Consider the following 25,493-nt stretch of genomic DNA (forward strand, 5'->3'; position numbering starts at 1 on the left):
TTCGCTCTGTCAAGCATCAGCTACGACGTTAAGGGCTTGTCTCTGCACTGCTGCAGCAATCTAAACGACCTCAACTTACAACACCACCCGATGTTTTGAACTTGGAATCGACATGTCCGAATATTCGACGACCGCGCCCTCAACGGGCCCAAGATCTCCTCTCTTCGGAACCGCTACCTTTTCAACGTTATCCGCTACTCAGACTCCTATGTCCCCCTCAATATTCTCTTCTTCCGTTCGCAGTGGTAAGCATCGTGCATAATGATACTTGCCAGACTAAGTGTTTCCTGCAGCTACCCCAATCGCGTCATCATATGACAGCGACGACGCGTCCTCGGGCCGTCAGATGCGTAGAATCATGGTGTCGCCATCGCCGACATCGAGAGACTCAGACAGCCAGACTTATTCCGACGAAAATTCAATTATAGACGAAGCAGAAGTGGAAGCCGCCATCTCGCTCGACGATGTCGAAGACCAGATTACCGAAATGGAGGACCACCTCTCGGAATTATCGCGTGGATCGTCAAGATCCAGGTCACCCTCTACGTATACTTCATATACCGGACCGTCCACGTATACGTCACGTTCGGGGACGTCATTTTCTGGAACTGCTTCTGGATCCACTTTCACCAGCTCGCAAATCTCTGGCGACTATCGCTCGACCACGGCTCCCATGACTGAGCGGCAGAGACTCAGCACGATATCTGAACACACTGAAAACACACCCTCGAGACCCACCTCGTTCGCCCAGTCCGGCGAATCTTATAGGCTGTCTGGGAACACGGAAGGCAGGGCATCTCCTGCTCTCCATGTGCGCTCGTCCACGGATCCGGGTGAAAGGGCCGCTACGCCCGGCAGGACGCATCTTGTACCAGGCAGGCGCGTCGGAGAGCTTGTTGCTGCCTTTGAAGACAGATCTGTCACGACGAGTGGAAGCGGAGGTCAGTCCCATGGCCATACGAGGACGCTGTCGGCCCCATCTGGTCCACGGTCTCCCAGTCCGTATTCGACATCCCAGAGCCGTTCCATGCCCACACTAAGTAGCTCCGCTTTCGGCTACGCGAGCTCGACTGGGTATGGGTACGGAAGCACGACTGGATACGGCTCAGGGTCGCGTCCCTCATCGCCGACGAAGAGCAGGACTGGTACATCTCTGTCGTACTCCGGTTTGGACAACACTCTGTCATCACTCTTGTCTCCGCCTCCGCGCACTCCGAGCGCTCTGTCTCGCGACTCGCACTTTCCCTTTAGTGCTGATGAATCATCGACGTACACGGCTGGCAGAAGCGCCATGTACACTGAGTCGGACACTGCTTCAACGACAAATCCCAGCTCGCAGACGTTCACGCACACCTTTACGACAAGTATGACCTCGGCATCGAGAACACCCACACCGTCGACCCTCACACCGCGCCAAGTGTCGCCCCTCGCAAGTGACAAGAGCTCTGTCACTCGCGTGCGTAACATCATGAAGAACTGGAAGGACAAGACACCTGCATTGGGGAGCAAATCTGGCACGTCTCCATCTCCAACACAGAGTGAAGGTCTCTTTAGTATGCGTCGGCGGGCGAGTCGTGGAAGCGCCAAGCTGCGAGATCGAGCGTTGCAGGCGAATAGTCGTCAGCGCACGAGAAGAGCCAGTGATCCTCCCACCACTACTAGTGAGTCCCTGGACACCAGCGAAGTGCTCCCGCCGCCATTCGACATTGCCGAGTTGGGTCTTTATGCTGGCGCTACTGACACACAAGACGTAAGTGGATCTAATCTTATCTCGCTGATGATGAAATGAGCAATCGCTGATCGACATTCTTCGTTTTGCAGCCCATACGCATCGGATTGCTCTGGTATCTCAATGTGCATGCAGCGCCGCCTTATAGATGGCAAAGATGCCAGGCACTGCTGTACCCGCATATGCTGCTTCTTTCGTGGATTGCCCCTGGCGGGGGACGTGGAGTCGTTACGCTGGATTTGTTGAATTGCACGGAGGTCCAGTCGCTGAAGTCTCCAACGCATCCTGAGGCCCAGGACGATCCTGGAACTATTGCTGCCCGGGAGCAGAGTGCGGAGGCGAGCATGTGGGGAGACAGCCAGCTGCCAGAGGTGGTGCTAGTTGATACTCTATGCCCCTTCCAACTGTCGTACAGTGATGGTATCGAACGCCTGGCTACCGAGAGTCCGCGCGAAAGAGTGCGATGGGTTAGCGCGATATGGTATGTGCCTCATACTCGATCCTCTGTATGAGACTGACAATGTCTTGAAGGGATGTGATGGACCGGGCCGTGTCGATTCCTGATCGTTCGGCAACAGGTTCTCCTACAGGGTCCATCAGAACCATGCGCTCTTTCACCAGCTCTGACAGCGCGCGTTCTGGCTCTGCCTCTGGTTCTGCATCTACGCGCTACGTCCCCTTCATTGGCGACATCCCTGACATCTCGGACTTGCAGTCAATCTCTGGGTCGAGTACGCGCACGGGCCTCTCACGTCGGCCATCGCTTGCGTCTGCGCACCGTACACGCGCCACTGATGACTTAGCTCTTGGCACCCAAGGGTTCCTGCACCCTGGTGATCCTCGTATCATTGGGCCTAGCAGAAGCAGTTCGCTGAGGCGGACGAGCTCACTCACTGACCTTGATGAGGAGTTCGCGTCGGCCGTCCGGCGAGCTCGTGACGCACGTCCTGGCCTAGGCTTCGGTCTTGGTCTCGCTGGCGGAATTCCCGTAGGTGACGGGTCTCCAGTCACGATATCCAGTGGCCCGCGTCTAAGTGGCAATGTTTACATGTCGCCGCCGCCAAGTGTGGGTAGGGGAAGCGAGAAAGCGCACAGCCGGGCATCTGACAGTGCGACGTCCATATCAGACGACGCATTCTTTACTGCTGGATCCAACGCGTCGAAGTCCCAATCAAGCCTGTTCTCTTCGGCGTTTACGCGTACCCTCACGACTACGGACCCCTCTACGCTGACCAATACAGACACGCGTACGCTAACGTCCGCCGACACAAGGACATTCACGTCTTCAGGCTTGGTCACGGATGAAAGTACACTTGATCTCACGTCTGGCTCCGGGACAAATATCCAGGTATCAACACTCTCCTATAGGGGAACCACGTCGATGTCGACGCTTGGGGACTCGCACAGCGGCTCAAGTGACACATACTCGCTTTCCCCTTCGCGCAGTGGGCTGTCTAGGTCTCGAGAAGTTAGGCGCCGTACGCAGAGGAGCAGCTCTAGGACTCAGTCCGGTTCGTCCTACCTTGGCAGCACGGAGGACAACTCCGACAAGGAGAACTCGGGAACCTTTAGTCCATCTGGCAGCCGGTCGGTGACGGAGGGCTTCAGCACTCTAGAGAGTTACTCCCGCACGTATACACCAACTCCTACATCTGGATATACAGGCACTCGCTCCTCCGACTCATACTCTCGATCCTCAGATGAGGCCAGGAGCGACCTCTACATCCCGCGTTCGGCTACGACCTCAGAGTCTTCCGAATATGTGACGGCGAAGACGCCGTCAGAGTCATCATTTGTGTCGCTACCGACAATCCCGTCACTTGCGTCTGGCTATGAGACTGCGGAGGTTTGTCCGACGGAGTACGAGACAGCCCCCAAGTGCCCTTCAGAGCTTGGCTCGGAATATGAGACTGCCGAGGTCTGCTCTACGGAGCCACCCAGCGAGTACATCACTGCGGAGGTTTGCCCCTCGGAGCCGGAGACTGATTACAAGACTGCTGAGTGTCGCTGTGCGAAGCCGCTCGAGGCAGAACCCGAAGAGGACGTCGTCAGCATTGCGCCTTCCGCAATTCCAACAATCCCTTCGTCGCCGGGAAGCGTTGTCGAAACGAGACAGTTGTACCCAGAGGAGATCCCCTTGCCGCCTTCCGTATACAGCCCGTCTGTTGGATCCAAGGATCTGTCGGAGGAGCCCGAATCACGATCAGAGCCAGAGTCAGAGCCAGAGCCAGAGCTAGAGCCAGAGCCAGAACCAGTACCGGTGCTGTTGACCGAGTCTGAAACAGAGTCTGAGCCGGAGGTCTCATCTGAGGAGATAGTACCCACGCCATCTCCCACTGAGCCGTCTGAGGAAGAGGAATCTCCTCTCGAGTCGATCCCTGGACCATCTCCTATTCCACCATCTGAGTCTCTTCCAATCAGCCTACCGTCCGACTCTTCTATCACGTCCCCCACGGAGTCGACTGTGTCGCCAACCGATTTGTTGACGCCCAGCGTCCCGTCTAGCGTCCCATCTAGCGTTGGGCAACCGCCGACGCCTTCCAGTCCTGCCATCCCAGAGTCAATATGGGGTGCTGAGACCGATGAGTCTTATGAATCATCGCTTCTTCAGGCGTCGCCTTCCGTTCAGTCACTTGCGCTCCCTGAAGGGCCGGACACCTCGTTCGAGACTTCTTTCCTGCGGCCGAGTGGTTCAGTATACTCGTCCCAGGAGATGAGTCTGCTCACTCCCATCACAGAAGTCAGCAGTCCCTCGTCGATGACTATTCCGTCCTCACCTTCGTCGTCCATCACACCCACTCCCTCGAGTGTTTCACTTCCACCGAGTGTACCGTCGCCAACCCCTCAGCCCACAGAAGAACGTGTACCGACCGTGACGCTGTCTCGCACGCCGTCGTCAGTATCCACTGCCTCATCCATCTCAATGCGCTCTTCAATTCTAGACGCAAGGTCACTGTTGGATTTCCCCATCTCAGAAATCGAGCCATCCACCGAGCCTTCGCTGCTGTCTACTGCGAGTTCACCGTTGGCCCTGAGACCTGTATGTTTGCCATTCGGTTTGCATGAGTTAGCATATTTCTAAGGAGTTCTATCATCAGGTTTCTCCACCCATGGTGCCTTTGCCACCATCGCCCTCGTTATCTACGCCGTCTGCCACAATGAGTGTGAGTATCACGACGCCGCAGGGTGATTCACCCTCCATAATGTCAAACCTGGAGACGGTGCCGTCGGAAGCACCTAGCCATATTCTCACACACGATGTCAACCGGCTGTTACAGTACCTCCATGAAGTAGATCAGCAAAGAGGCGCCGAGAACAGGAATCTAGCGGAGCAAATTGAGAATATCATGCCCATGTTGCACGAAATCTTGGGGCAATTAGGACACAGGCTGGTTTACGAGGCGGCCCCTCCAGTACCCAGGAAAGACAGGTCGGTAGGTGGCAGCAGTATCATATCTGCTTCTCCTCGTGCGACACCTGTGGTATCCCGTGATGTTTTGTCGCCAACGCCTATAGCCCATCGCGATGTAGCGACTATGACTCCCGTCAGTGGCCAGGAGGCAGCTCCACGAACTCCTGTCGATCGTCGGGAATTTGTCTCACCGACCCCAATTGGCGGTCGACACCTAGTAACGCCCACACTGATGGGTCCTCGGGGCATCGTACAGCCATCCCCTCAGCACCCTCAGAGACCTCGACTTATCGCAATATCTCTGTCTCCTCCGCCTGTGAGGCTTTCATCCCCAGATAGTTCGATCGCTGAGTCGATGTCTTTTCTGCCTTCGGCGCATTCGGATGATCTAAGCTTGTTAGAGTCGGAATCCTATCCTGCGATGCCTCCGTCACCGTCTTGGCCCTCTACATCCAGTCCCTCTCCGGAATCGTCCCCGCCTGCCTCAAGCGTTTCGATTAGAAGTCGGTCTCCCACCCCAAGTGATGTTTCATTGTCGCCGACACCGCCACCTCCGTCTCTTTCGCCATCATCTGAATCGAGCGGGACAGCAAGACCTGTTCCTCCAGTCAGCCTTACACAGTTTAGGGATGTCTTAGCCCAAATTCAACAGGAATTAGCTGCCCTTCGGGATGGTCAGGCTGTCACTAGTCAAACCTTGGACGAGTTACGGTCTCGCCCATCCGTACCTGATATATCTGACTGCTGTAGACGTATTGAGGAAATCTTGCAGCATCTTATGGATCAAACTCGACGGCCGCCGCGCACTGCGCAAGACGATGTCTCTGAGGCGCTATATCCGTCAGGCTCGGATACTTCTCTTCTCGAACATCTACGTAGGTTCAGGGAAGAAGTAAGTGGGGACCTCCCTCCCCTGCAGATGCCAATTCCAGTCCGGGCAGGCCCCTCGATCGATGAACGACTGACCGAAATGATGGCGGATGGTCCACCTCCAGTGCAGCAGCCAGTCCAATTGCCGCCACCAATAATCCCCCTCACTTACCGGCCAGGTCCCAGAATCGCACGTCCCAGGAGCGCTAGCCCGATCTTTGAGTCTGACCTGCCTCACCGTCCTGGCACTTTCCCTATTTCTCAGCCGGTTGTCTTCCATGAAGGTCCCCGTAGACCAGTAGCTCGTGTGCCTCCGCGAAGGCCTGCACCGGGACCACCGCCATCAGAAGGCGGAGTCTCTTATACACCCCGCGTACACTCTCAAGGCCCGCCGATACCTGGTCCTTCAGCTGTCCCTGAAGGTGATATTAATTTCGACGATGAAGTGCGGAGGCGGCGGATACAACGCGTAGGGCGCGGATCTGGCTTTTACGTGCCTGGGGAGACAGTATGCCCTGTTATCATTCTTAGTGTATGACATACGAATGACGTTTCATAGGAAGGGACTGAACACAGACCTACAACGGCACCTGCACGATTCGCCGACACACGGCCTCCGCCAGCTGTACCAGGATCTATTGGTCCCACTCCTGCTCCTCCAGGTCAATTCGGTACACCAGGTCAGCCTAGTGCATTCGTTCCCATGGCTACTGCACAACCGCCGGTGAGTGTTGGACGTGCGTTCACGCAGCAGCTCAATGATTTATGCCATTCACTAGACGATCTTACAGCTTCCATTCGATGACATTCTGTCCCTACTGCGTGTGCGTCTGTCATGTCGGCATTCGTATACTGTACTCTCAGACGTTTCATCTGATTACAGGATAACCGTGCCGCACAGTTGGCAAACATCGAGAACAATCGAGAAGTAATGCGCTATCTCAGAGAACTGAATGAATGGCTAGCCCGCGATGTCCATGATAGACATGCTGAGGTTCGCGGACTTAATGCCCGAGTTGACGAACTCCGGGATCTAATGCGTGATGTCCTGGATGGTCGTCGTCCTGAAGGTGAGTTCATTCCTGGTGTTTGACAGCATCGGCTGATGTATTATAAGGTTTCACTGCTCCTGGAGTGCCACCACCACCGATCCTTGGTACCCCTGCCGTACCGGTCATGGATACTCATGCTCAACAACCGTTTCCCCCTGGTTTCATACCACAGCCCACATCTGTTATTCCACCTTATCGAGACGACAGGACACCGCCTCCCGACTTCACGCCTGTCATACCCGCATCCCCGCCTGTCCAGATGCCTTTCCCCCAGATTCCAGTGATCCCCGGCCCTAATGTGTATGTTCAGCCGCAGCAGCCGTTTCCGCCTCTCCAGCAGCAAGGCTGGCCTGCCGACGACGAACGAGATGTGATTCCTCCTTCTCCTTCTTTCTCGGATGCTGCCAGTGATCTCACCCCGAGTGATGAGGCTCGATCCCCGGACGTACGCGTCATACCACCACCGCTGGACCCTATGCAGGCTGCCCCGCCATTTGGTATCCAGCCCGGTCCTCCTATAACAGTCATACCGCCACAAACGCAACCACCGATGATTCCCAGTGTTATTCAGGCCCCTATGATGGAGCGGAGTGTTGAAGGAACCCCTTCTGAAGAGGATGAGGGTCGTCCAGCTCGTTTTGTCAGCCCGGGGCACTCCCCGCCACCTCAAGTCCTTCCTGAGGTGCATCCGCCCACCATACCTCATCCAGGGACCCCTCGACATCCTGATGTACCTCCGGGTCAGCCTATACCATCTACGGCACCTGTTATAATTCAACCCGCGCCTCCCATGCCACCGGGTCCGCAACAAATCGACGTACGGCCTTCCTCTGCTTTATCGAGACGTTCCCGATCACCGACACGTTCGCGGTCACCGAGTGGAGAGCCCACTTTCATGATACGTACAGAGCGCTCCCCCGAGAGGTCAGCACGAAGTGTCAGGTCTCGATCACATTCACCCACACCTATCATTATCCCACCATCTGGGCCGCATGTTCCAGTTGGTGGGCCTCCTGTATATTTACAACAACCGCCCCTACAGCCTATGAGTCCAATGGTGATCAGGACGGCGTCTCGGCCGGGAAGGCATATTGATGTTTCGCGATCGCCGTCCCCTACACTACTACCTCGCGCGCGCACACCAACCTCTGTCACGATTAGGACCCGTTCTCCACGGGCCAATGAGGCATTAGTTGTTAGAATACCCTCGTCCTCTCGCCGTGGCCCAGAACGGCCAAGAGATGACCTCGGCAGACCATACTCGCCTCACGAAGGGAGTCAGTATGAGCGCACCACGAGCAGGCGTCCCAGCGGCAGTCGACGTGCACCCAGCAGGGCCCCTTCAGAGGGATACGGGGATCCTTCCTTGGCAAGGCCTGTGCGACCCCCTGGCGCAAGATCACGCTCTCCATCTCCTACATTTGGATACGAAGAACCGGAATCACCCTCAGATCGTCCCATTCGACAGAGAAGTACAGGACGCTCTGAGCGTGTGCCTCGTACTGGTCGACCATCTCCTATTCCAGAACGCGAAGGGTCTCAGTCTCCATCACCAACTTATCAAGAGGAGTCACCTCCACTTGTCATGAGAGGCCCTTCAGTAAGACGTGACGCCCCCGGAGCTACACCCACCATTATTGATTATGGTGAGATTGAGCCTCATCGTACACCTTCTGTTGCCCCCAGCGTTGGTCCTGGCGCACAGCGGCCTTCACGTCCTGACCGAAGACCCAGCGAAGGTATATTTACTTTACCTTATGCCGCGAATCTGTAACTGAATGCTTCTAGTGACCATGGTCCCGTCGGGTGCATATGGCGAGGGCGGGCTCCCCGAAGGTAAACATTCTGGCCTTCATGACATGACTGGAACAGTACTGACATCTCCTACCAGAAGCTGAAGATGTTGATATGGGGCGTGTTCCAAGTGATGGTATGATGGTCAATGATTCACTGAGATTGGTACGGCAACTGAATTCGTACTCAGGTTCACAGCTAGCCAGGGATTATGAGGAAGCGGACAGACGCACTCCTGGAGGTGAGTTTGATCATGACAATGGATGACAGCTCTGACGCAGCTATAGCATCTCGTGTGCAGACTCGTCGAACCGCCACTGCGCGATCGATCTCTCCTTCGTTTGAGCCTTCCCACGAGGACGATGCTGCCTACGAGGACGAACCTGCGGTGCCTATTGCAACTCCATCAGTAGCACGGGTGCCAACAGCGACCCATGTTCCACCTCCACGCTCGCGGCTAGAAGAGCACTTCGAAGAGCCTGACGAAGGGCCACCGAGAGAAGAATTTGCGGGACCAGCTGATCGTGATCAAGGCATAGTTCCCACTCAGCCTCGCACCCCTATGCGGCCCACAGCCCTTAGTCCCCCTATGCCTGTGATAGAAAGAATCTCTGGCCCAGGAGATCTCGGATTTGCGGATGCCGAGCGGGAGCGCCAAGATCGCTTTGATGAACTGGAGCGGCAAATCACGGGTACCCTCACTGCTGCACAAGATGCGGAAGAACGACGCGAGCAGAGTTTCAGAGGGCACGAAGATGAAAGAGAGCGTGTATTCTTGGACCGCGAGGCTCAGCGAGATGAAGAACATCGACAGGCATTGCAACGTTACGAAACTATATGGAGAGATCTGGAGGATCGCTTGGCTTCCATCGTTCCTGGCGCTCAAGCCCCCATCCCGGTACCTCCCCCTGCAGCTGAGGCCGAGCAGGAGGAATTCGAGCATGCCATGGAGGATGTTGCACCTACCTCGGAAACTCCTGTGCAACCTATTCCGCCGCCTGCTGCAGACGCACAGTCAGTCATCGAGTCTATTCGGTCAGTAACACAGGACGCAGCTACGCGCCACGCACAGGATATCCTAGCAACTGTGCAATTGGAACGTGAAGAGCTTGCTCGAGAGCGCGAAGTGGAGAGGGCAGAACGGGAGCGGAATCAAGCTGCGATGGAGGCCGAGCGGGCACGGCTTTGCGAGGAGCAGCAGGCGCGGATCCGTGCATTGGAGGAGGAGCTCACCCTTGTCAAGGCAGAGCTTGAGAACGAGCGACAGCTCAGGCTTACGGAGGAGTCGGATAGACGGGAACACGAGCGTATCGAGATCCTCGAGAACAACGAGGCGGTTCGAAATCAGCTCACCGAGCTGACCAACCTCGTGATCCAGCAGCGCGAGGAAATTGTCGTTAAGCGGGATGCTGAGGACGAGAGATGGGCCCGGAAGGAGGACTACATGGTGCAATCGGCTAATGAGCGAGCTCAGCTCTCGGACAAGCTAGACCGAATCCTGAACGATATGGAAGCTGAGAGAGCCCGCGCTGAGGAAGAAAGAGCAGCCCGAGCAGATGATCCCAGTACGTGATGCTCAATCTAGCTATGAGCATAGCAAACTCACACCATACTAGCCCTGCAAGACGTCCTTGCCGAGCTGGCTCGCGTCCGGGGAGAACTGGGCGAATCGGTTGCTGGTATGCTGGAATGTAAGTGCGCAACAGCTCCCTGCCGTGTATGTCTCTGACGAAAGGCAAACAGCCATCAGGGCTCAGTGCGCGGAGCAGCATGAAAGGACCATGGAGGCTGTCAGGGCTACAGCTCACGATCGGATTTCGTTCAATGTGCAGGAGGTAAGCGACTTTCGCATCATAACCTCCGTCTCAGGGAAATAATGCTTGCTTCCTACAGTACCTGGAAGAGTTCAGCAGGTCGCTAGCGGACGAGGTCCGCATGCTTCTCAATGAAGTCGGACGGCTCAGGGAAGAACGGCGCAAAGAACAATAGTAAGTACTTGCGCATGACACTTCGAAGGAATCTCTTGCTAACCGCTCACAGTGAACTTGGTGAAATGTTGCAATTCAAAGCTAAATTTGGTCCCGGTGGAACGTTCGATCCTGAATGGTACGTTGTTACTCCGTGAACGCGGCAGGATACTCATACACCGTCGACGTAGGCGACCGGCCTTTGGACCGTATGCAAGAGGCGGCCCTGGTGCACCTCCCGCGGAGGCACCGGCCGAAGCCCCCCCTCCACCCCCCGAAGAGCCGTTGCCCGCCCGTCCTGCATGGAGACAAGTCATTGCACCGAGAGCGTCTCGTCGATCGCGAAGGAACCAGCCTGCACCTCCTCCTGCCCCTGAGGCCCCGCCGGAGCCGAGGGGGCCTGTGTCGTGGGCACAGTGGCGTCGTAAGTGACCGATGCGACACATAAAGATGTAGAAGCTGATCATTTGCCATCAGCTGACTCTGCATTCCAACCGACCCCGCCTGCTGTCGAGCCGACCTTGCTAGCGCCCCCGCAGTCCAGCCCTGGTCTGTTCGGGCCTCGTTCGCCGCGCGACTCTCTGCACCGCTGAAATTATTGTTTGATTATGAACTCACGGACATGAAGATGTTATGCGCTCATGTATGTCTTATGGTCTTCGCTTTTGCTGTTGTTCATGACCCGCTGCTCGGATGCTTTATGTACTATATCTGCTATGATTTATGTTCACGATATCTGGATGCTTTATGTTACCTTTTGCGGATGTTGTACTAGATGTATTGCCACCATAACGCCTGGATAATGAGTAATGATTACGTTTTTGTCAAATCATGAAGTCCGTGCGGAGAGTATGCAAAGCTCGTCAGCCGACGAGACCGCTCGACTAATGTCTGAATGAGTCGTCTCAGAGTGGCGACAGGCGGCTGAAGGACAGCAGTCCTATGCTTGGCCTGAGACACAGCACGACTTGGTGATCACTTTAGTATTGCCTCAAATACTAACACCACCACCGAATCTGTACTGCTAGCAGCCAAAGTTACATCTCACCACGATGCCGTAGCGCATCGATGCATCAAGATCGTCATCATCAGCGCGCTCCATTGCATCATCGCCGCCTGTTGTTGCCTATTCTGGAAGGCAGCTTGCCCAAATAGGTAAGCTGCCGTTGACGCGTCTTGGTTCTCTTGATCGTAGTAGTGGCAAGCATCTAACGGCAGCGGCTTTGTGATGAGGCTGTTTCGCTCTTCCCCCCCCCCCACAGAATTACCCAATCTCCTTGACAGCCTAGATGTACTCGACTCAAGGGAATCAAGTGAGGTGCTCTTTAGGCTTAAAGCAAGCAAGGCAAGTATGGCTGAGTACAGGGTCTCTGAATATGCCGTTAAGGAAAGCAGGATTATGCTAAGGCTGGCATCATCCATACTTACTCTACCAACCGGAAGGTAACGAACGTGATAAATCGTAACATGAGGTCACTCGTACACCTACTTTCGGTGGTCGAGCACGGATGAGGCCAGCCTCAATGCAGTCTTTCCAGCCGCACTTTGCGGAACCCGGAGTTCAATTTCCCAGGAACGATCGGTGACCAAGCGCCCGTTAATTGTCTGCCCCGGAAAGGCAATTGACAGTGCCAGATGCATCGCATAGCTCACTGAAAGCTCATCTGAAGCTCACACAGTGCGCTTGTGAATATCCTGCTATGCGGGGGTAGGTTTTCAAGCTGGCGGCGATTCTCCTGATTTGGATATCCCAAAGCTGCCGTGCAAGGACATGTTTCACGCAGCTCGCCGATGTTAGCGCCGTGTCCCAATATGGCAGGCAGACAATTGTGTGCGTGTGGGAAGCGCCGTCGGAACACAATGACGGGCGCTTGCTATGGAAGAGAGTCTATTGTGTGCCGCGATGCAAAAGACAAAAGACAAAAGCCATGCTCCTCCTGAGCCTCCGTTCGTCTTCGCTCTCCTCACCTTTCACCATCTTTTCCTTTCGTGCGTTGTCCGGCGGACCTCGCAGTCGACCTTTCGCCATGCCTTCGACGACCGCAACGACCCCCGACGCCTCCGCCTTCGACCTCGAGCAGACCCATGACTCCACCACCACCATCGACCAGCAACCCGCGGAACCCCAGAACCTCATTCCCGAATGCCCGTCTCCACAACCCTCCATCCGTCTGCTCTTCTCGTTGGTCTCGAGCCGCGACTTCTACCTCATCGTGCTTCCAGCCATCCTCACCTCCATGCTCGCGGGTGGCATCGCGCCGTTCATGACATACGTGATTGGTCTCTCTTTTGATGCATTTGCACAGTTCCCGACGACGCCAAACCCATCCGAGTCAGCAAAGTCCGCGCTGCTGCACGGGGTGGGGCTCGCAGCATTGGAGCTGGTTGGCCTCGCAGCTGGTGCACTTGCCCTCAGCAGCATCACATCTAGCTTGTGGATATGGACAGGCGAACGTAATCTCATGTCCGTACGCAAAATGGTCTACGCAGCCGTGACGCGCAAGGACATGCCGTGGTTTGACACCAGGATGGGTGCCGAGGACTCCGTACAAAGCGCAGAGGGAGACGGACCCCTTGGTGCCGGTGGGCTAATGGCCAAATTCGCAAGGTGCGTTGTGATCTTTTTTTTTTTTTCAGAATGGCCGCCGCTCACGGCGTTTTCAGGGAAACGGACGAGGTCCGCATGGCTTCGTCTTTGGCCTCCGGGATGATCGTGCAGTACCTTACGACTTGTGTAACCTGCTTGGTCCTCGCCTTCACTCGATCCTGGTCGCTCACGCTGATCATCCTCTCTGCCGTTCCTGTGCTCATGTTCATTCAAGCATTGTCGCAGATCTTTGCCGGTGCCCATCTTACGGTTGAGCGGGCACAGACAGCTACGGCGGCGACTCTCGTTGACCGTGCCCTCGCTGCGATTGCCACCGTGAAGGCGTTCAACGCAGAGACGTACGAACATAGCAACATCAGCCGCGTGCTTGACGCCATGCAAACGGCCGCTAACCGGTGCATCTCCGTCTGGGGCGTCACGTCGAGCTGCGCACAGTTCGTGATGATGGCCATGTTCGTGCAGGGCTTCTGGTTTGGCTCGAAGCTCGTGCGCGACGGCAAAATCAGCCCGGGCGACGTCATGTCGGTCTTCTGGGCATGTCTCATCGCAACGAGCAACCTCCAAATGTGCATTCCGCAGCTCATTGTGCTCAACAAAGGCAAATTCTCCATGGCGGCCCTGGTCGCCCTCGCGGATTCGACCGTCACTGCTCCCATAGGACAATCTAACTCCACTGTGCACGCTCCTTCGAAACTTACTCGCCGCCCAACACACATCCGCAAGATTGTGCCTGCGAAGTGCAGGGGAGAATTCGAGCTCGACAACGTCACGTTTGCCTACCCTTCACGGCCCAGCATGCCGGTCATACAGGATGTTTCCATCTTCCTGCCCTCCCACGAGATGTCGTTCATCGTTGGCGGCTCTGGATCGGGCAAGTCGACCGTTGCGCAACTGCTCCTGCGGATGTACACCCCGCAGCACGGCGCCATTCGCCTCGACGATCAGGACATCGCCTATCTGGATGAGAACTGGATGCGCGCACATGTGTCGGCGGTGTCCCAGGGCTGCATTCTCTTCGACATGAGCGTGCACGACAACGTAGCCATGGGCCTCGCGTATCCCGGTAGTCCACGACGCCCGGAGGACGTGACGCGCGACGAGGTCCAGCAGGTGTGTCGCGCGGCGCTCATGCACGAGTTTGTGAGGGACCTCCCGGATGGGTACGACACCCCCTTGGGTACAGGAGGCGCGAATCTCTCGGGTGGTCAGAAGCAGCGGCTGGCAATCGCGCGGGCGCTCCTCCGCAATCCCACTGTCCTTATTCTTGGTACGTATTGTTGTGATGAAAGATGTCGACGATGTATTGAATTTGTGTTGCAGACGAAGCGACATCTGCGCTGGACGCAACGTCCCGCATTTTGGTCTTCGAGGCCATCAAGCGGTGGCGACACAATATGACAACCGTCGTGATCACCCACGACCTCTCGCAAATTGAGCTCGACGATTTCGTGCACGTGCTCCACGAGGGAAGGCTCGTCGAGCAGGGCTTCCGATTCGAGCTTGAGGAGCTTGAAGACGGCGAGTTTTGCAAAATGGCCGACACTCAGGACGCAACGGGCGGCTTCCTGGAGACGCAGGACGAGGAGCCGGAGCCGGTCCCCGTTGAGGCCATTCTCGAGCAGCAGGACGTGGAGCTTCAGGAGGAGATAGCGGCCGTCAAGGTCAGCACGAAGGCACTGAGGCACCAAAGCATCGCACACTCGACTTTCCGGCCGCTCACCATGGGCAATTGGATGTTCGATGTCGTCGCTGACCTCACGAGGCCGACTACGGTCGTCCCCCCGCCCGCCGTCCTTGCCTCCCGCGAAACCCAGCGGCTGAGCCGATTCGTCCCGCCCGAGGCGCCGGCTGAGGAGTCTCCGAGGGAGCGCCGCCGCAAGACGCTGCACATCGACATCCCCTCGCTGGCGACGCCCCCCGCTACGCTGACTTCCGCGAGCCACCGCTACAGTCTGCAGTTCACCCCGACGTCTCCCACTATCGTCTCGAATCGGTCGACGACCACACTTTGGTCGCCAGTAGTCCTGGACGACGACGAATTCGATGCCGAGAAGGCGGCCTTGCAGAAGACTGGGGCGCAGGCGACAAACAGGCGTTGCGCCGCAAATGCGGAGGCGGGGAAGCTGCACGCCAAGCGGGAGCGCTTGCGCTGGGACGAGAAGGGCATGTCGGCCCTTACGGATGTCAAGGTTGACTGCATCGAGTGTACCAGCGCCGAGCCAGAGGCAGCTGCTCAAGCCCCGGGCGAACAGTCGTTCTGGAGTCTCATTCGCGATATCTACCCGACGCTCCCCAGCAAGCCCACGCTCGTGGTCGGCATCCTGATCTGTCTCGCGAGCGGTGCGATGACCCCCGTCTTCTCCTTCCTGCTCTCCCGCATCTTCTTCGAGGTCTCCATCGGTGCTCGCGACAGCTCCGTCATCAACATGTACGGCGGCATCGTCCTCGCGGTCGCCGCCGCCGACGGGCTGTTCATCGGGCTGAAATACGCGGTGATGGAGGTCGTGGCCATGAGCTGGGTCACGCGCATCCGCAAGGTCTGCATGACGCGCGTGCTGGCGCAGGACAAGAAGTGGTTCGACAAGAGCGAGAACAGCCCGGCGCGCCTCGTGCAGATCCTCATCAAGGACGGGGACGACGCGCGCTCGCTCATCGCGACCGTGCTCGCGCAGGCGATCGTCGTCGTCGCGATGCTCGGGATCGGCTTGACCTGGGCGCTAGTCCGGGGGTGGCAGCTGACCCTCGTCGGGTTCGCGATCGCGCCGGTGTTTGCGCTGACGATGATGGTGCAGACGAACCTGGTGGCGAAGTGCGAGACGCGGAGCAAGCGTGCGCGCGAGGAGGTCGCGAAAGGCTATTACGATGTACGTCGTTGCCATGAGTGGTTTGAAGCATTCGGCTGATCTGATTATAGGCTATATCCAACGTGCGCGGCATCCGCGCGATGGGCTTCGAGAGCGCCTTCCAGGAGAAGTTCGACGCATCTGTCGACAGGGCCCTTTCCACTGGGCTGCGCGGTGCTTTTGTGGAGGGCTGCACTTACGGGGTTGCCAGTGCCCTCATCTATCTCGCTGAAGCCCTTCTATTCTACGTCGGCGCTGTTCTTATGGCCCGCGGTACCTATACCTACCTACAAATGGTACAAGTCTTGAATTTGGTGGTGTTCACCGTCTCGATCGGCTCCCAGCTGATGGCCTTCAGTGCGTGAACTTCGTTGATACTTAACCGTCATTCTTATTGACTCCGCTTTTAGCCCAAAGGATTGCCAAGTCGGTGCAGGCGACCCGAGACTTCAACCGGCTGTTGAAGCTATCGGCTTTCACAGACGAGTCGCGCGGTGTCCTTCGCCCAACGATCCAGGGCTCTATATCTTTCAATAACATTTCGTTCTCCTACCCCGAGCGACCGGATGTTCCCGTCCTCAAGGATCTCTCCCTTGAGATTGCGGATAACGAATGTGTCGCTGTTGTCGGCTCGTCCGGCTCGGGGAAATCTACGCTTACTGCGCTCCTGCAGCGCCTATACGAGCCTGGCTCCGGGAGCATCACGGTGGGACTGAATGAGCTGCGCTCAACTGAGGTCCACCACCTGCGCGAACACGTTGCTGTCGTCAGCCAACAACCTAACCTCTTCGATGCCACGATCGCCGAGAACATCTCCTATGGCAGCAAGTCGCTCACCCTCGAGGACATACAACGTGCAGCAAAGGCCGCACACGTACATGACTTTATCGAGTCGTTGCCCAAAGGATACGACACTCTCGTCGGTGAGAACGCCTCGTTGATCTCGGGCGGGCAAGCACAGCGGCTACAAATCGCGCGGGCGCTGGCACGACCAGCACACATACTCATACTAGATGAGTGCACTTCCGCGCTGGACGCGGCAAATCAAGCAGCAGTCATGGAGACGCTTCAGCGTGCCAAGGTCGGCCGGACGACAATTGTCGTGACGCACAAGCTGCAGATGATGCGCATGTGCGACAGGATCTTGGTTCTGCATGACGGCGTCGTTGCCGAGCAGGGCTCGTACCAGACTCTCATGGAGAAGCGCGGCGTCTTCTCTCAACTGGCAAGTGGCGGCGAATGGACGAGCGATTAACGTCCCTTCGCACCTTGCCTTTTCTCTCTGTATTTGGCTTCTTCTCATAACATCTGTAGCACTGACAGTTTTCTCTCACTTACGCATCTCACGGTCTCATGGGTTATTTGACATCTGACATGGAAGTATAACTACTGTAGTACCTATTTTCGACTTTCGAGTAGTACAATTACGCCGCACACATTCCTCATTGTAGTAATAACACTGCATTGCATTTGTATATCAATCAGCGCCATAGAGCTCGGATAACAATGCTATCTACGGTCAATGTACGATGTATGATAACCGTCCTAATAGTTGCTTTGATGTTTACTGAGTAAAGCAAAGAGCAAGTAGCTGGAGCCAGTGGAGGCGATCTGCACTTTGTAAATGTCTATTTATATATATACTTATACCTCGGATTAATTTTACAATTAGGCAATTGCTGATATGACTTATCTATTTATGCAAAACATAAGTTGCGCTCTGATTCCAGGAGCGTTGTGGACGGCTGGTTCTAAGAGTCTGGTCAAATAGCAGGTCCGCAGCTCATATTGCTGTCAATCTACGACCAGGGATGTTTCATAGCATCTCGGGCTACATAAATCGCTTATCAAAGACCCCCCTGCCTGGTGTGTGCCGGTGCGCACCGCCTACCAGCGCCTCTACACCGATAAATGCTCGGGCGTCATGTAGGCCCTGACCTTGGCTATGATCCCGAGTTCGTCTTGGCCAAAAAATGGTCCCCCATGAGCTAGAGTCGCTTCTCAACCGGTTACAACAACAGTACGCCTCGAACAAAGACATCGTACAAGCTTTTAGGGAGCAAGTTGTCTCCAAGATTCCCCTGTCCGATGACATCGTATGTAGTAGACTTCGTGGAGAAGAGGATTGCAACTTTGGGTTGACCAAACAAAGAGCGGTATACTTCAGCAGGTGATTTCTTTGTTTCCAGATTCCCCGGGGATTGTCAACGATTTCATCGGTCTCTTACCAATGTGAGAATTGGCTTATATGCGCAATACACCGAGTAAACCAGTACAAGGCGGTGCTGACACTTTGACTAGCATCTATAGTCCAGAGCGCACATTCCCAGAAATACATAAGGACTCTGTATTACTGCCCCAACGAGGCGATTCGCCGACACTGTTCACAAATTCGCCCGATGCCTTTTATCGGGTCTATCTCGCCATGCGGTGCCCATATAAGGAGATACACATTTACAGGAGATCGTTGCGAGTTCTTCTAGAGATGTGTGAATACTACGCACGTCAGCATTTACTCTCCCGTATCAAAGACCACGATGACGCAATCAAGTCCGTAGTCTGGAGGTGAGTCTGCAAATGATATCTCACCTACCATGCGTTTTGAACGACTATGCTAAATTGTCCCATAGGTGGTTCCATATCTTTTACGAGCAGCTCATAGCATGGTCAGAACTCCTCTATCTGGAAACACTCGTTCGTTGGCGAGACATCAAGATAGCCGTGGAGAATTTATATACCACCTGCCCAAGTATAATTCGGGATGCTCCAATACATGGTAACAATTGTGAGCTTTGACCTGAGTATTCGTGGAGTAAAAAATATTCAGACAATCATAAATCAGTCTTCCAGCCATCCAGCCAAGAAACAATACCGGCACTCGAATTCGTCTTGGGAAGCCAAGGGAGTGTCAAGACGTTGTTCTCCTTGGAGGACGATGAAACATCGACAATCATGGAGCTTCTGGACGAAGTAAATATCGTGACTATCGACGCTCCTTCATGCTCGTTCAAAACATACTTTACAGGCATTGGACCACCTGCCTACACACAGCCCCTTTCACAAGACAGCATTTCACACGCTGCGTAAATTGTGCATAAAGAGCAGGTCACTTCCTGCTTCGTGCATAGTGTCGTCAGGGAAATTAGAGAAGAAGGGTAAACATGCTGTAGCAGCTGGAGGCTTTTCGGATGTCTGGCTTGGACACTACGATGGTCAAGACGTAGCCCTCAAAGTCTTCCGGACATATGAATCCAGCAGCGTCCGCACGATCTACGAGGCTAGCCCTGCGATACTTTACTTGTCTACTTGAGGCAACGTGTCTGACTAGTATGCGCAGGGATTTTGTAACGAAGCCATCCAGTGGAGGCGGCTACATCATCCCAACATCACTCCGTTCATCGGCATAGACACCACACTCTTCCCTCTCTGTATTCTAAGTCCCTGGATGCCAAACGGAAATGTGACCGCGTACTTGAAGACCAATCCTACAGCGGATCGCTTCGACCTAGTGGGTGTATCTACGGTGACATTCGGGAGCCAGTTTTGCTCATCCTGAAACAGCTCATTGATATTGCCCATGGTCTCGGATATCTTCACCGCATGGGAATGGTACATGGCGATCTCAAGGGGGTAAATCGAACACACATTATCACAAGGGTCTGATAATTGACGCCATATGTAGGCAAACATCCTGATTGACAGCGATGGCCACGCACGTCTATCAGATTTTGGTCTTACGAGTGTTATCTATGACGGAGATACAGTCAACACTGTGACTACAACGTCCATTGCGCATGGGTCTACGCGCTGGATGGCGCCAGAGCTGCTTAACCCCGAAAGCATAGGAGAATCGCGCTCACGACCCTCAAGGAGGAGTGACATCTATTCATTCGCTATGGTTATGTACGAGGTGCATTCCTATCTAGTATATTTCTTGCTCTTCGCTAAACCTGTGTGACAAAGGTCCTCGCAGGTCGTCTCCCCTTCGAGGAGTGCCGTCGCGACCCGGCTGTGATATATCAAGTCGTGGTGCTGCAGAATCGCCCGAAGCGCCCTCCAGTGAACGACCTTTCCGACGACATATGGGCACTCATGGAAGCATGTTGGAATATGGATCCTGGACAACGCCCAAACATGCTGACTGCCCTGACACGGCTGTCATCAGCATGTGGGCGTCCATCCCGACCGGAACCGGGAATTGGAAATATCAACTCAGCTGAGTTCAATGTTGCAGGCAGCTATTTACCAGCAAGTGACGTTGAGACCGGAAGTGTTCCTGTAATTGAGATTGTACCGCCAACACCGCATATAGTCAGTGGTATTGAGCACATGGTGTTCCTCCTCGGATTTCTGACAGGTAAGGATAGCGTGTTGTGTCTCCGCCAATCATGGATCAAGGTGGGTGGCCTCGTCATCCACTTCTTTTGAGCGGAATTTAATGATCCGTACCAGCTTGGGATAGTTCTTCAAATACCATCGGTCCTCGTCCAGCAACGATAAGGGAATTGGCGGAGCGAGCCAGAGTTGACTGGGACTCATCTAAAACGTTAAAATTCTGGCTTAAAGCAGCTCAAATCGCCCGCAACAAGGGAAAAGACCTTGTAAATGGTGAAGACATGGAAGGGGCATTCGTGGAATATGCAAAGGCTGCCACAATCGCTCTGGAGATGATCCCTACACATTCCGAGTATTACGTATCACTCAACATCTCTCAAAGAAGTAACCTGGATCAGGTGCGCAATCTTCATATACTTAATACTCTCTACATCCATCCGGTCTGTCTGCTGTCTGCTGAGGACAGATCGGCTAGGTATGAGTTTATAATAGAGCTAAAACGTACCACTGTTGAGCGTGCGTGTGGATATACATGCTAGGTCTCGCTGTAGGACACCGCGGGTTCATCTTTTTATCCTCTGCTTGCCTTGCCGCCATGATCAGTCGTTGATTGATTCAATTTCAGCATGGACAACAGTTACTAGACAGACTCTCGGGATTGAAGGCGATACTGGTAAACCGATACGAAATATGGCGTCGGTCTCTTATAATCGACTCGGCGTCGAATAGCTTGACACTCGATGAGGCGATTGCATCCTTTGACGGCTCAGCAGACGTCAAGACGGTAATCGTGACAGATCGGAAAGATCTCATTCACTACCCGATTTTCAAACATCAGCGTAAAGGAGAATATGTTCCTAGTACACCAAAGCCAATAGTTGTCCCGGATACGCATCCCCGGTCCACGCTCCCACCTAGCAACATTAGAAATCACTCTTCTGGTTTGACACCGGTCAGATTACCTCGGGAATGCCTACCTCGCTTCATATCGATCGCAAAGGTCAACACCGCACTGAACAAGGAGACCTGTGGGCTCTTGCTCGGCAGAAAGCGTGACAGCAAGTATGTTGTTACGGCCCTGCTGATCCCTAAGCAGAGATCCACGAGCAATACTTGCATGGTTGAAGCCAGCGATCTGGTAAAGAAGTTAACAGAAGAACGGGGGTTCCTGACTATTGGATCGGTGAGCTGTCTCACACAACAACTTCATATTATCTAGGCTGAAAACACGCCGTCTTGAAGATCCACACACATCCCTCACAGTCATGTACGTACTACATGCTCTTTACAGTGTACCCGACCCTCAGCCCAACGTCAGGTTTCTTGACTTCGGAGGATCTACATACACTAGCAACACTTCAGCGCGTGCTGCCAGAAGCTTTCATGGTTGTATGTGCTCCTTCTTCGACCCCGGAGTGAGTCGTCTAGTGCTATAGATATGGAAGCATCACATTAAGCAACAACTACTCCTCGGATGCATCGTTCAGTCATGGCATCTTTCGCTTGACCGACCCACCAGGCTTACAAACAATTTTGGACTGCGTCTCCAAAGAGACGTTCCATCCACATCCTGAACTTCCGATATATACGGTATGATGTGTTAAGCTTGGAACACGCCGTTACCCATGCTTATCGGTCACTACTAGGACTGCGACGGTGCTCATGTGAAACTGCGGGACCTGCCACTTGAGATACTCGACTTGCGGGTACGTCACGACAACTAAAATGGTTCATGCCAACTGACATCATGGTAGGATCCGTCGTACGCGTAGCATGTCTTCTTGGTGCACATTATACCGGTGTAGGATCATGGGAGAATCACCATTTGTACCGCTGGCTCATTACCATAGGTATCATCGGATACGATCGTGTGCGGCAGCGAGGAGGATAGTCAGCCGGGATGCTGGTGTCACCCAACGGATGGCGCTATCTCTCTTGATGATAAGGCTCGCACCATGCTGACTGTGTGGCGTAACTTTCTGTGAAGCCCAAACAGTAATGGATTTCGCTCTTCGGCATGTATTTTCGCTCCGTGAATGTTTACCTCCCTCCACCAAGCCGTTTGGGTACCATCGTTATCGAGCTCCGGGTCCTTCGAACGCGTTCATCACGTGTGCGCGTCCTTAAGGGCTTCGATCACGACTTGTCACTTGTCATCTTCGCGGAGCTCTGTCTTCGTGACGTCATCATCAAACAGTCGGCGCGTCATGGTGAGGAGAAGGATATGTCAGGCCCATGACAGGCGAGCATATTCCTTCCGATCTGTACACCCTAGGCAGCGTTGAATAAAGCTCGATTGTGAACATGAAGTCGGCCCTCGGCTTTTTCTCTTCATTCACCCACCAGCATACTCCTCTCAACGCAAACAACAGCCCGAACACCATGGCTCCTATCCCAAAGGCTGCAAGAGGCTTTGTGATCGACTTTACAGGTGCGGTGAAGCCACAACGGGTAGGGAGCCTCAGGAGGACTAACAAAACTAACAGGAAAGTGCATCATCGTTACCGGCGGAAACCGTGGCATCGGGCGTGCCATGTCTGATTCTTTGGCGGCTGCCGGCGCGCGAGTCGCGATCATATACAGAGGCTCCAAGGACGCGGTCGAGATTGCTGAGAAAATCGGCAAGGACAACAACGTCAGGTGCAAGGTAAGCCCATTTCCCACCCGCCACTGACTCGCTTGGGTCTCAACGTCTTTGTAGGCATACAAATGCGACGTGTCCGATTCAGACCTCGTCACAAAGACATTTAAAGAGATCAATGACGAGCTCGGACCAGTCACCGGTCTTGTTGCCGTATGTATTCTTCGCGCCAATCTTCGTTTATGCGTCCTTACAACGTTTCCTGTAGAACGCCGGTGTTTCGGTAGTCAAGCCTGCGCTGGAGATGACGAAAGATGACTTTGAGAAAGTGTTCACCGTCAACGTTCTGGGTGTATTCAACGCTGCACGTGCGGCCGCAAAACTCTGGGTCGATAGCAAGTATCAGGGCGGTTCGATCGTCATCACGTCCAGCATGAGCTCGCAGATCATCAACCAGGTTGGGGTTGGAAAGCCATTGACGCAGGCCGGTCTTCTTCTACCGCGATATGTCTTGCACGTGAAGCTAAGTATGCGCCACAGATTTTCTACAATTCTTCAAAGGCGGCCGTGTCAAATTTGATGAAGGGCTTGGCCGCCGAATGGGCCCAGCACAACATTCGTGTGAACGCCGTGTGTCCAGGATACGGCGAGTTAAATATTTTCTGCCATAAGATTGTCACTCAATGGCCTTATCACAATAGTGGAGACCGACCAGACATCGAGCATGGAAGAGTCCATTCGGAACTACCAGGCATCCCAAGTGCCGCTGGGCCGCTTCGCGAAGCCTCATGAGATGGCACCTCAAACATTACTCTTACTCTCTGACTATGCTAGCTACATGACCGGAGAGGAGTACTTCGTCCATGGGTGAGTAAATATGCTCCACGTCTTCCCTCACGTGCTGATGTTGCAATGGCAGTGGTCAACTAGTCTCCTGAGAAAACAGTTTCCCACACAGTCCTAGCTATGCATAAGCTCCCTGTAGAATGATAACAAGAGTCACGAAGTGTATACCGAGTTTATTTGTACCCGGGATAGTAATGGATATGTGAGTGGTTGGTTACAGTGCCCCGGCCGTTTTCTGGGCTTGGTCCATCAACGATTGATCGATGAGGCTTTGTGTAAGAGTATAACAGCGTGGCCTAATGATCACTTGACCTCTTGATTCTGGTGCATTGCTCATATACGATGGGTACAAAACACTGAGAGAGCTGGAGTGTGGCAAAGGCGTCTGAACGCTCACGTGACTGACGCGATCGAATCGCGATCGTGGCAACCGCCATCAAAGCCACTTTCTGGCGCAACTATCCGCTTATGCAGTTGCTCACAGTGCACTTCTGTTCATTTCATTCCTCGATAAAAATAGGTTAGCAAATCGAAAGAAAGGACCTGAAAGGACACACCATGAGGTATGTGTGATCCACGCTATCAGGCTGGAATTGGAGAAGGTGGCTTATCTCACGGATCCACCTCATGATCTGTGTGATCCCGGACCGTTGGTTATCTATCAAAAGCCGACCTGAGAGTCGCATTCGGAGCAGATTCGGCAATCCTTTTCTTCTGCACGTTCTTCTCGTCATTGCTCAAGAACGGCGCAGGCGTCATGCTCCTAAGCTGTCAACTAGGTATTATCGGCACCGCGGTACTGGCGGTCCTGTCGTCAGCTATATGCGCGTTAGCATCACCTCCGGACGATACGACTTGTGAGAATTGCTTGTGATATAACCTTTAGCCCCATGAGGCTGATATGCTATGGGCCTCGCCAGTGATCCCGCCAACATATACGCGCCTACCGACTGGTGTTGTGAAACCATATGGGTGGGCGTTGAACATGGCAAAGGTGCAGGCGCGCGGACTCGCGAGCGAACAGCCGCTGTGGTACAGCTAGTGAGTAGAGTCTAACTTCGTGAGGATATGCTCAAAACCGAATGTATAGCGTGAAGGACTCGGTATGGCAAGGTGGTACCATCGAGTATAGTGAAATGCAAGAAGCCGCGCCATACTGGTTGTAAGTCTCCCTCTCGATGTAAAATCACTTGGCAGCATTGAGCAGGTGCTCTTATTCGTAGCAACGGTTGGGTTGCGCTCGCTCACCAACTCGAAGACGAGACGCTCCTCCGGTACGTGAAGACGTTCCTCGAACACGTCTACGCGTCGCAGGAGCCGTCCGGCTACTTTGGGCCGCACCCGTTCAATACGTCGCTCCCGACGCTCCTCTGGCCGCGCTACCTCACCATGCTCGGGCTCATTGTGTGTTCTGTCATACATCTTCACGCATATATGCATCCGAAGCACTGACACC

General features: G+C 54.4%; 8 protein-coding genes across 8 annotated transcripts; all 8 read left to right on the plus strand.

Moving 5' to 3' along the window:
* Window positions 1-112: 112 nt before the first annotated feature.
* On the plus strand, window positions 113-11,417 carry POSPLADRAFT_1060855 (hypothetical protein; the record flags this gene model as incomplete). The annotated part of the gene is made up of 19 exons (XM_024481311.1): window positions 113-245; window positions 294-1,750; window positions 1,822-2,210; window positions 2,261-4,769; window positions 4,828-6,519; window positions 6,571-6,735; window positions 6,791-6,835; window positions 6,895-7,081; window positions 7,129-8,802; window positions 8,852-8,899; window positions 8,955-8,993; window positions 9,048-9,098; window positions 9,145-10,422; window positions 10,474-10,548; window positions 10,601-10,692; window positions 10,751-10,845; window positions 10,898-10,963; window positions 11,016-11,248; window positions 11,302-11,417. The coding sequence occupies 19 exons, from the start codon at window positions 113-115 to the stop codon at window positions 11,415-11,417; spliced, it is 10,344 nt and encodes a 3,447-aa protein (XP_024335158.1).
* A 1,563-nt stretch (window positions 11,418-12,980) lies between these two features.
* On the plus strand, window positions 12,981-14,623 carry POSPLADRAFT_1082762 (hypothetical protein; the record flags this gene model as incomplete). Its single annotated transcript, XM_024483011.1, has 2 exons — window positions 12,981-13,432; window positions 13,489-14,623. Coding segments are annotated over 2 exons (1,587 nt in total), but the record flags the coding sequence as incomplete, so codon positions are not given.
* Window positions 14,609-14,937, plus strand: POSPLADRAFT_1085814 (hypothetical protein; the record flags this gene model as incomplete). The annotated part of the gene is made up of 2 exons (XM_024483042.1): window positions 14,609-14,699; window positions 14,753-14,937. Coding segments are annotated over 2 exons (276 nt in total), but the record flags the coding sequence as incomplete, so codon positions are not given.
* A 366-nt stretch (window positions 14,938-15,303) lies between these two features.
* On the plus strand, window positions 15,304-16,029 carry POSPLADRAFT_1077764 (hypothetical protein; the record flags this gene model as incomplete). The annotated part of the gene is made up of 1 exon (XM_024482958.1): window positions 15,304-16,029. A coding segment is annotated over one exon (726 nt), but the record flags the coding sequence as incomplete, so codon positions are not given.
* Window positions 16,030-16,376: 347 nt separating this feature from the next.
* POSPLADRAFT_1154651 (hypothetical protein) lies at window positions 16,377-17,530 on the plus strand (the record flags this gene model as incomplete). The annotated part of the gene is made up of 2 exons (XM_024486867.1): window positions 16,377-16,632; window positions 16,686-17,530. The coding sequence occupies 2 exons, from the start codon at window positions 16,377-16,379 to the stop codon at window positions 17,528-17,530; spliced, it is 1,101 nt and encodes a 366-aa protein (XP_024335162.1).
* Window positions 17,531-18,248: 718 nt separating this feature from the next.
* On the plus strand, window positions 18,249-20,703 carry POSPLADRAFT_1049569 (hypothetical protein; the record flags this gene model as incomplete). The annotated part of the gene is made up of 10 exons (XM_024479785.1): window positions 18,249-18,371; window positions 18,465-18,507; window positions 18,549-18,840; window positions 18,906-19,051; window positions 19,118-19,245; window positions 19,301-19,534; window positions 19,613-19,783; window positions 19,837-19,905; window positions 19,958-20,185; window positions 20,239-20,703. 10 exons carry the CDS (start codon window positions 18,249-18,251, stop codon window positions 20,701-20,703), a joined length of 1,899 nt encoding a protein of 632 aa, XP_024335163.1.
* An 850-nt stretch (window positions 20,704-21,553) lies between these two features.
* Window positions 21,554-22,334, plus strand: POSPLADRAFT_1154218 (hypothetical protein; the record flags this gene model as incomplete). Its single annotated transcript, XM_024486826.1, has 5 exons — window positions 21,554-21,793; window positions 21,853-21,877; window positions 21,929-22,025; window positions 22,098-22,200; window positions 22,257-22,334. Coding segments are annotated over 5 exons (543 nt in total), but the record flags the coding sequence as incomplete, so codon positions are not given.
* A 483-nt stretch (window positions 22,335-22,817) lies between these two features.
* POSPLADRAFT_1049570 (hypothetical protein) lies at window positions 22,818-24,129 on the plus strand (the record flags this gene model as incomplete). The annotated part of the gene is made up of 8 exons (XM_024479786.1): window positions 22,818-22,820; window positions 23,011-23,041; window positions 23,097-23,257; window positions 23,312-23,404; window positions 23,460-23,675; window positions 23,732-23,837; window positions 23,893-24,058; window positions 24,111-24,129. 8 exons carry the CDS (start codon window positions 22,818-22,820, stop codon window positions 24,127-24,129), a joined length of 795 nt encoding a protein of 264 aa, XP_024335165.1.
* Between the last annotated feature and the right edge of the window lie 1,364 nt (window positions 24,130-25,493).

The sequence above is a fragment of the Postia placenta genome (genome assembly GCF_002117355.1).
Source record: "Postia placenta MAD-698-R-SB12 unplaced genomic scaffold POSPLAscaffold_15, whole genome shotgun sequence".
Classification (NCBI taxonomy): Eukaryota; Fungi; Basidiomycota; class Agaricomycetes; order Polyporales; family Adustoporiaceae; genus Rhodonia; species Rhodonia placenta.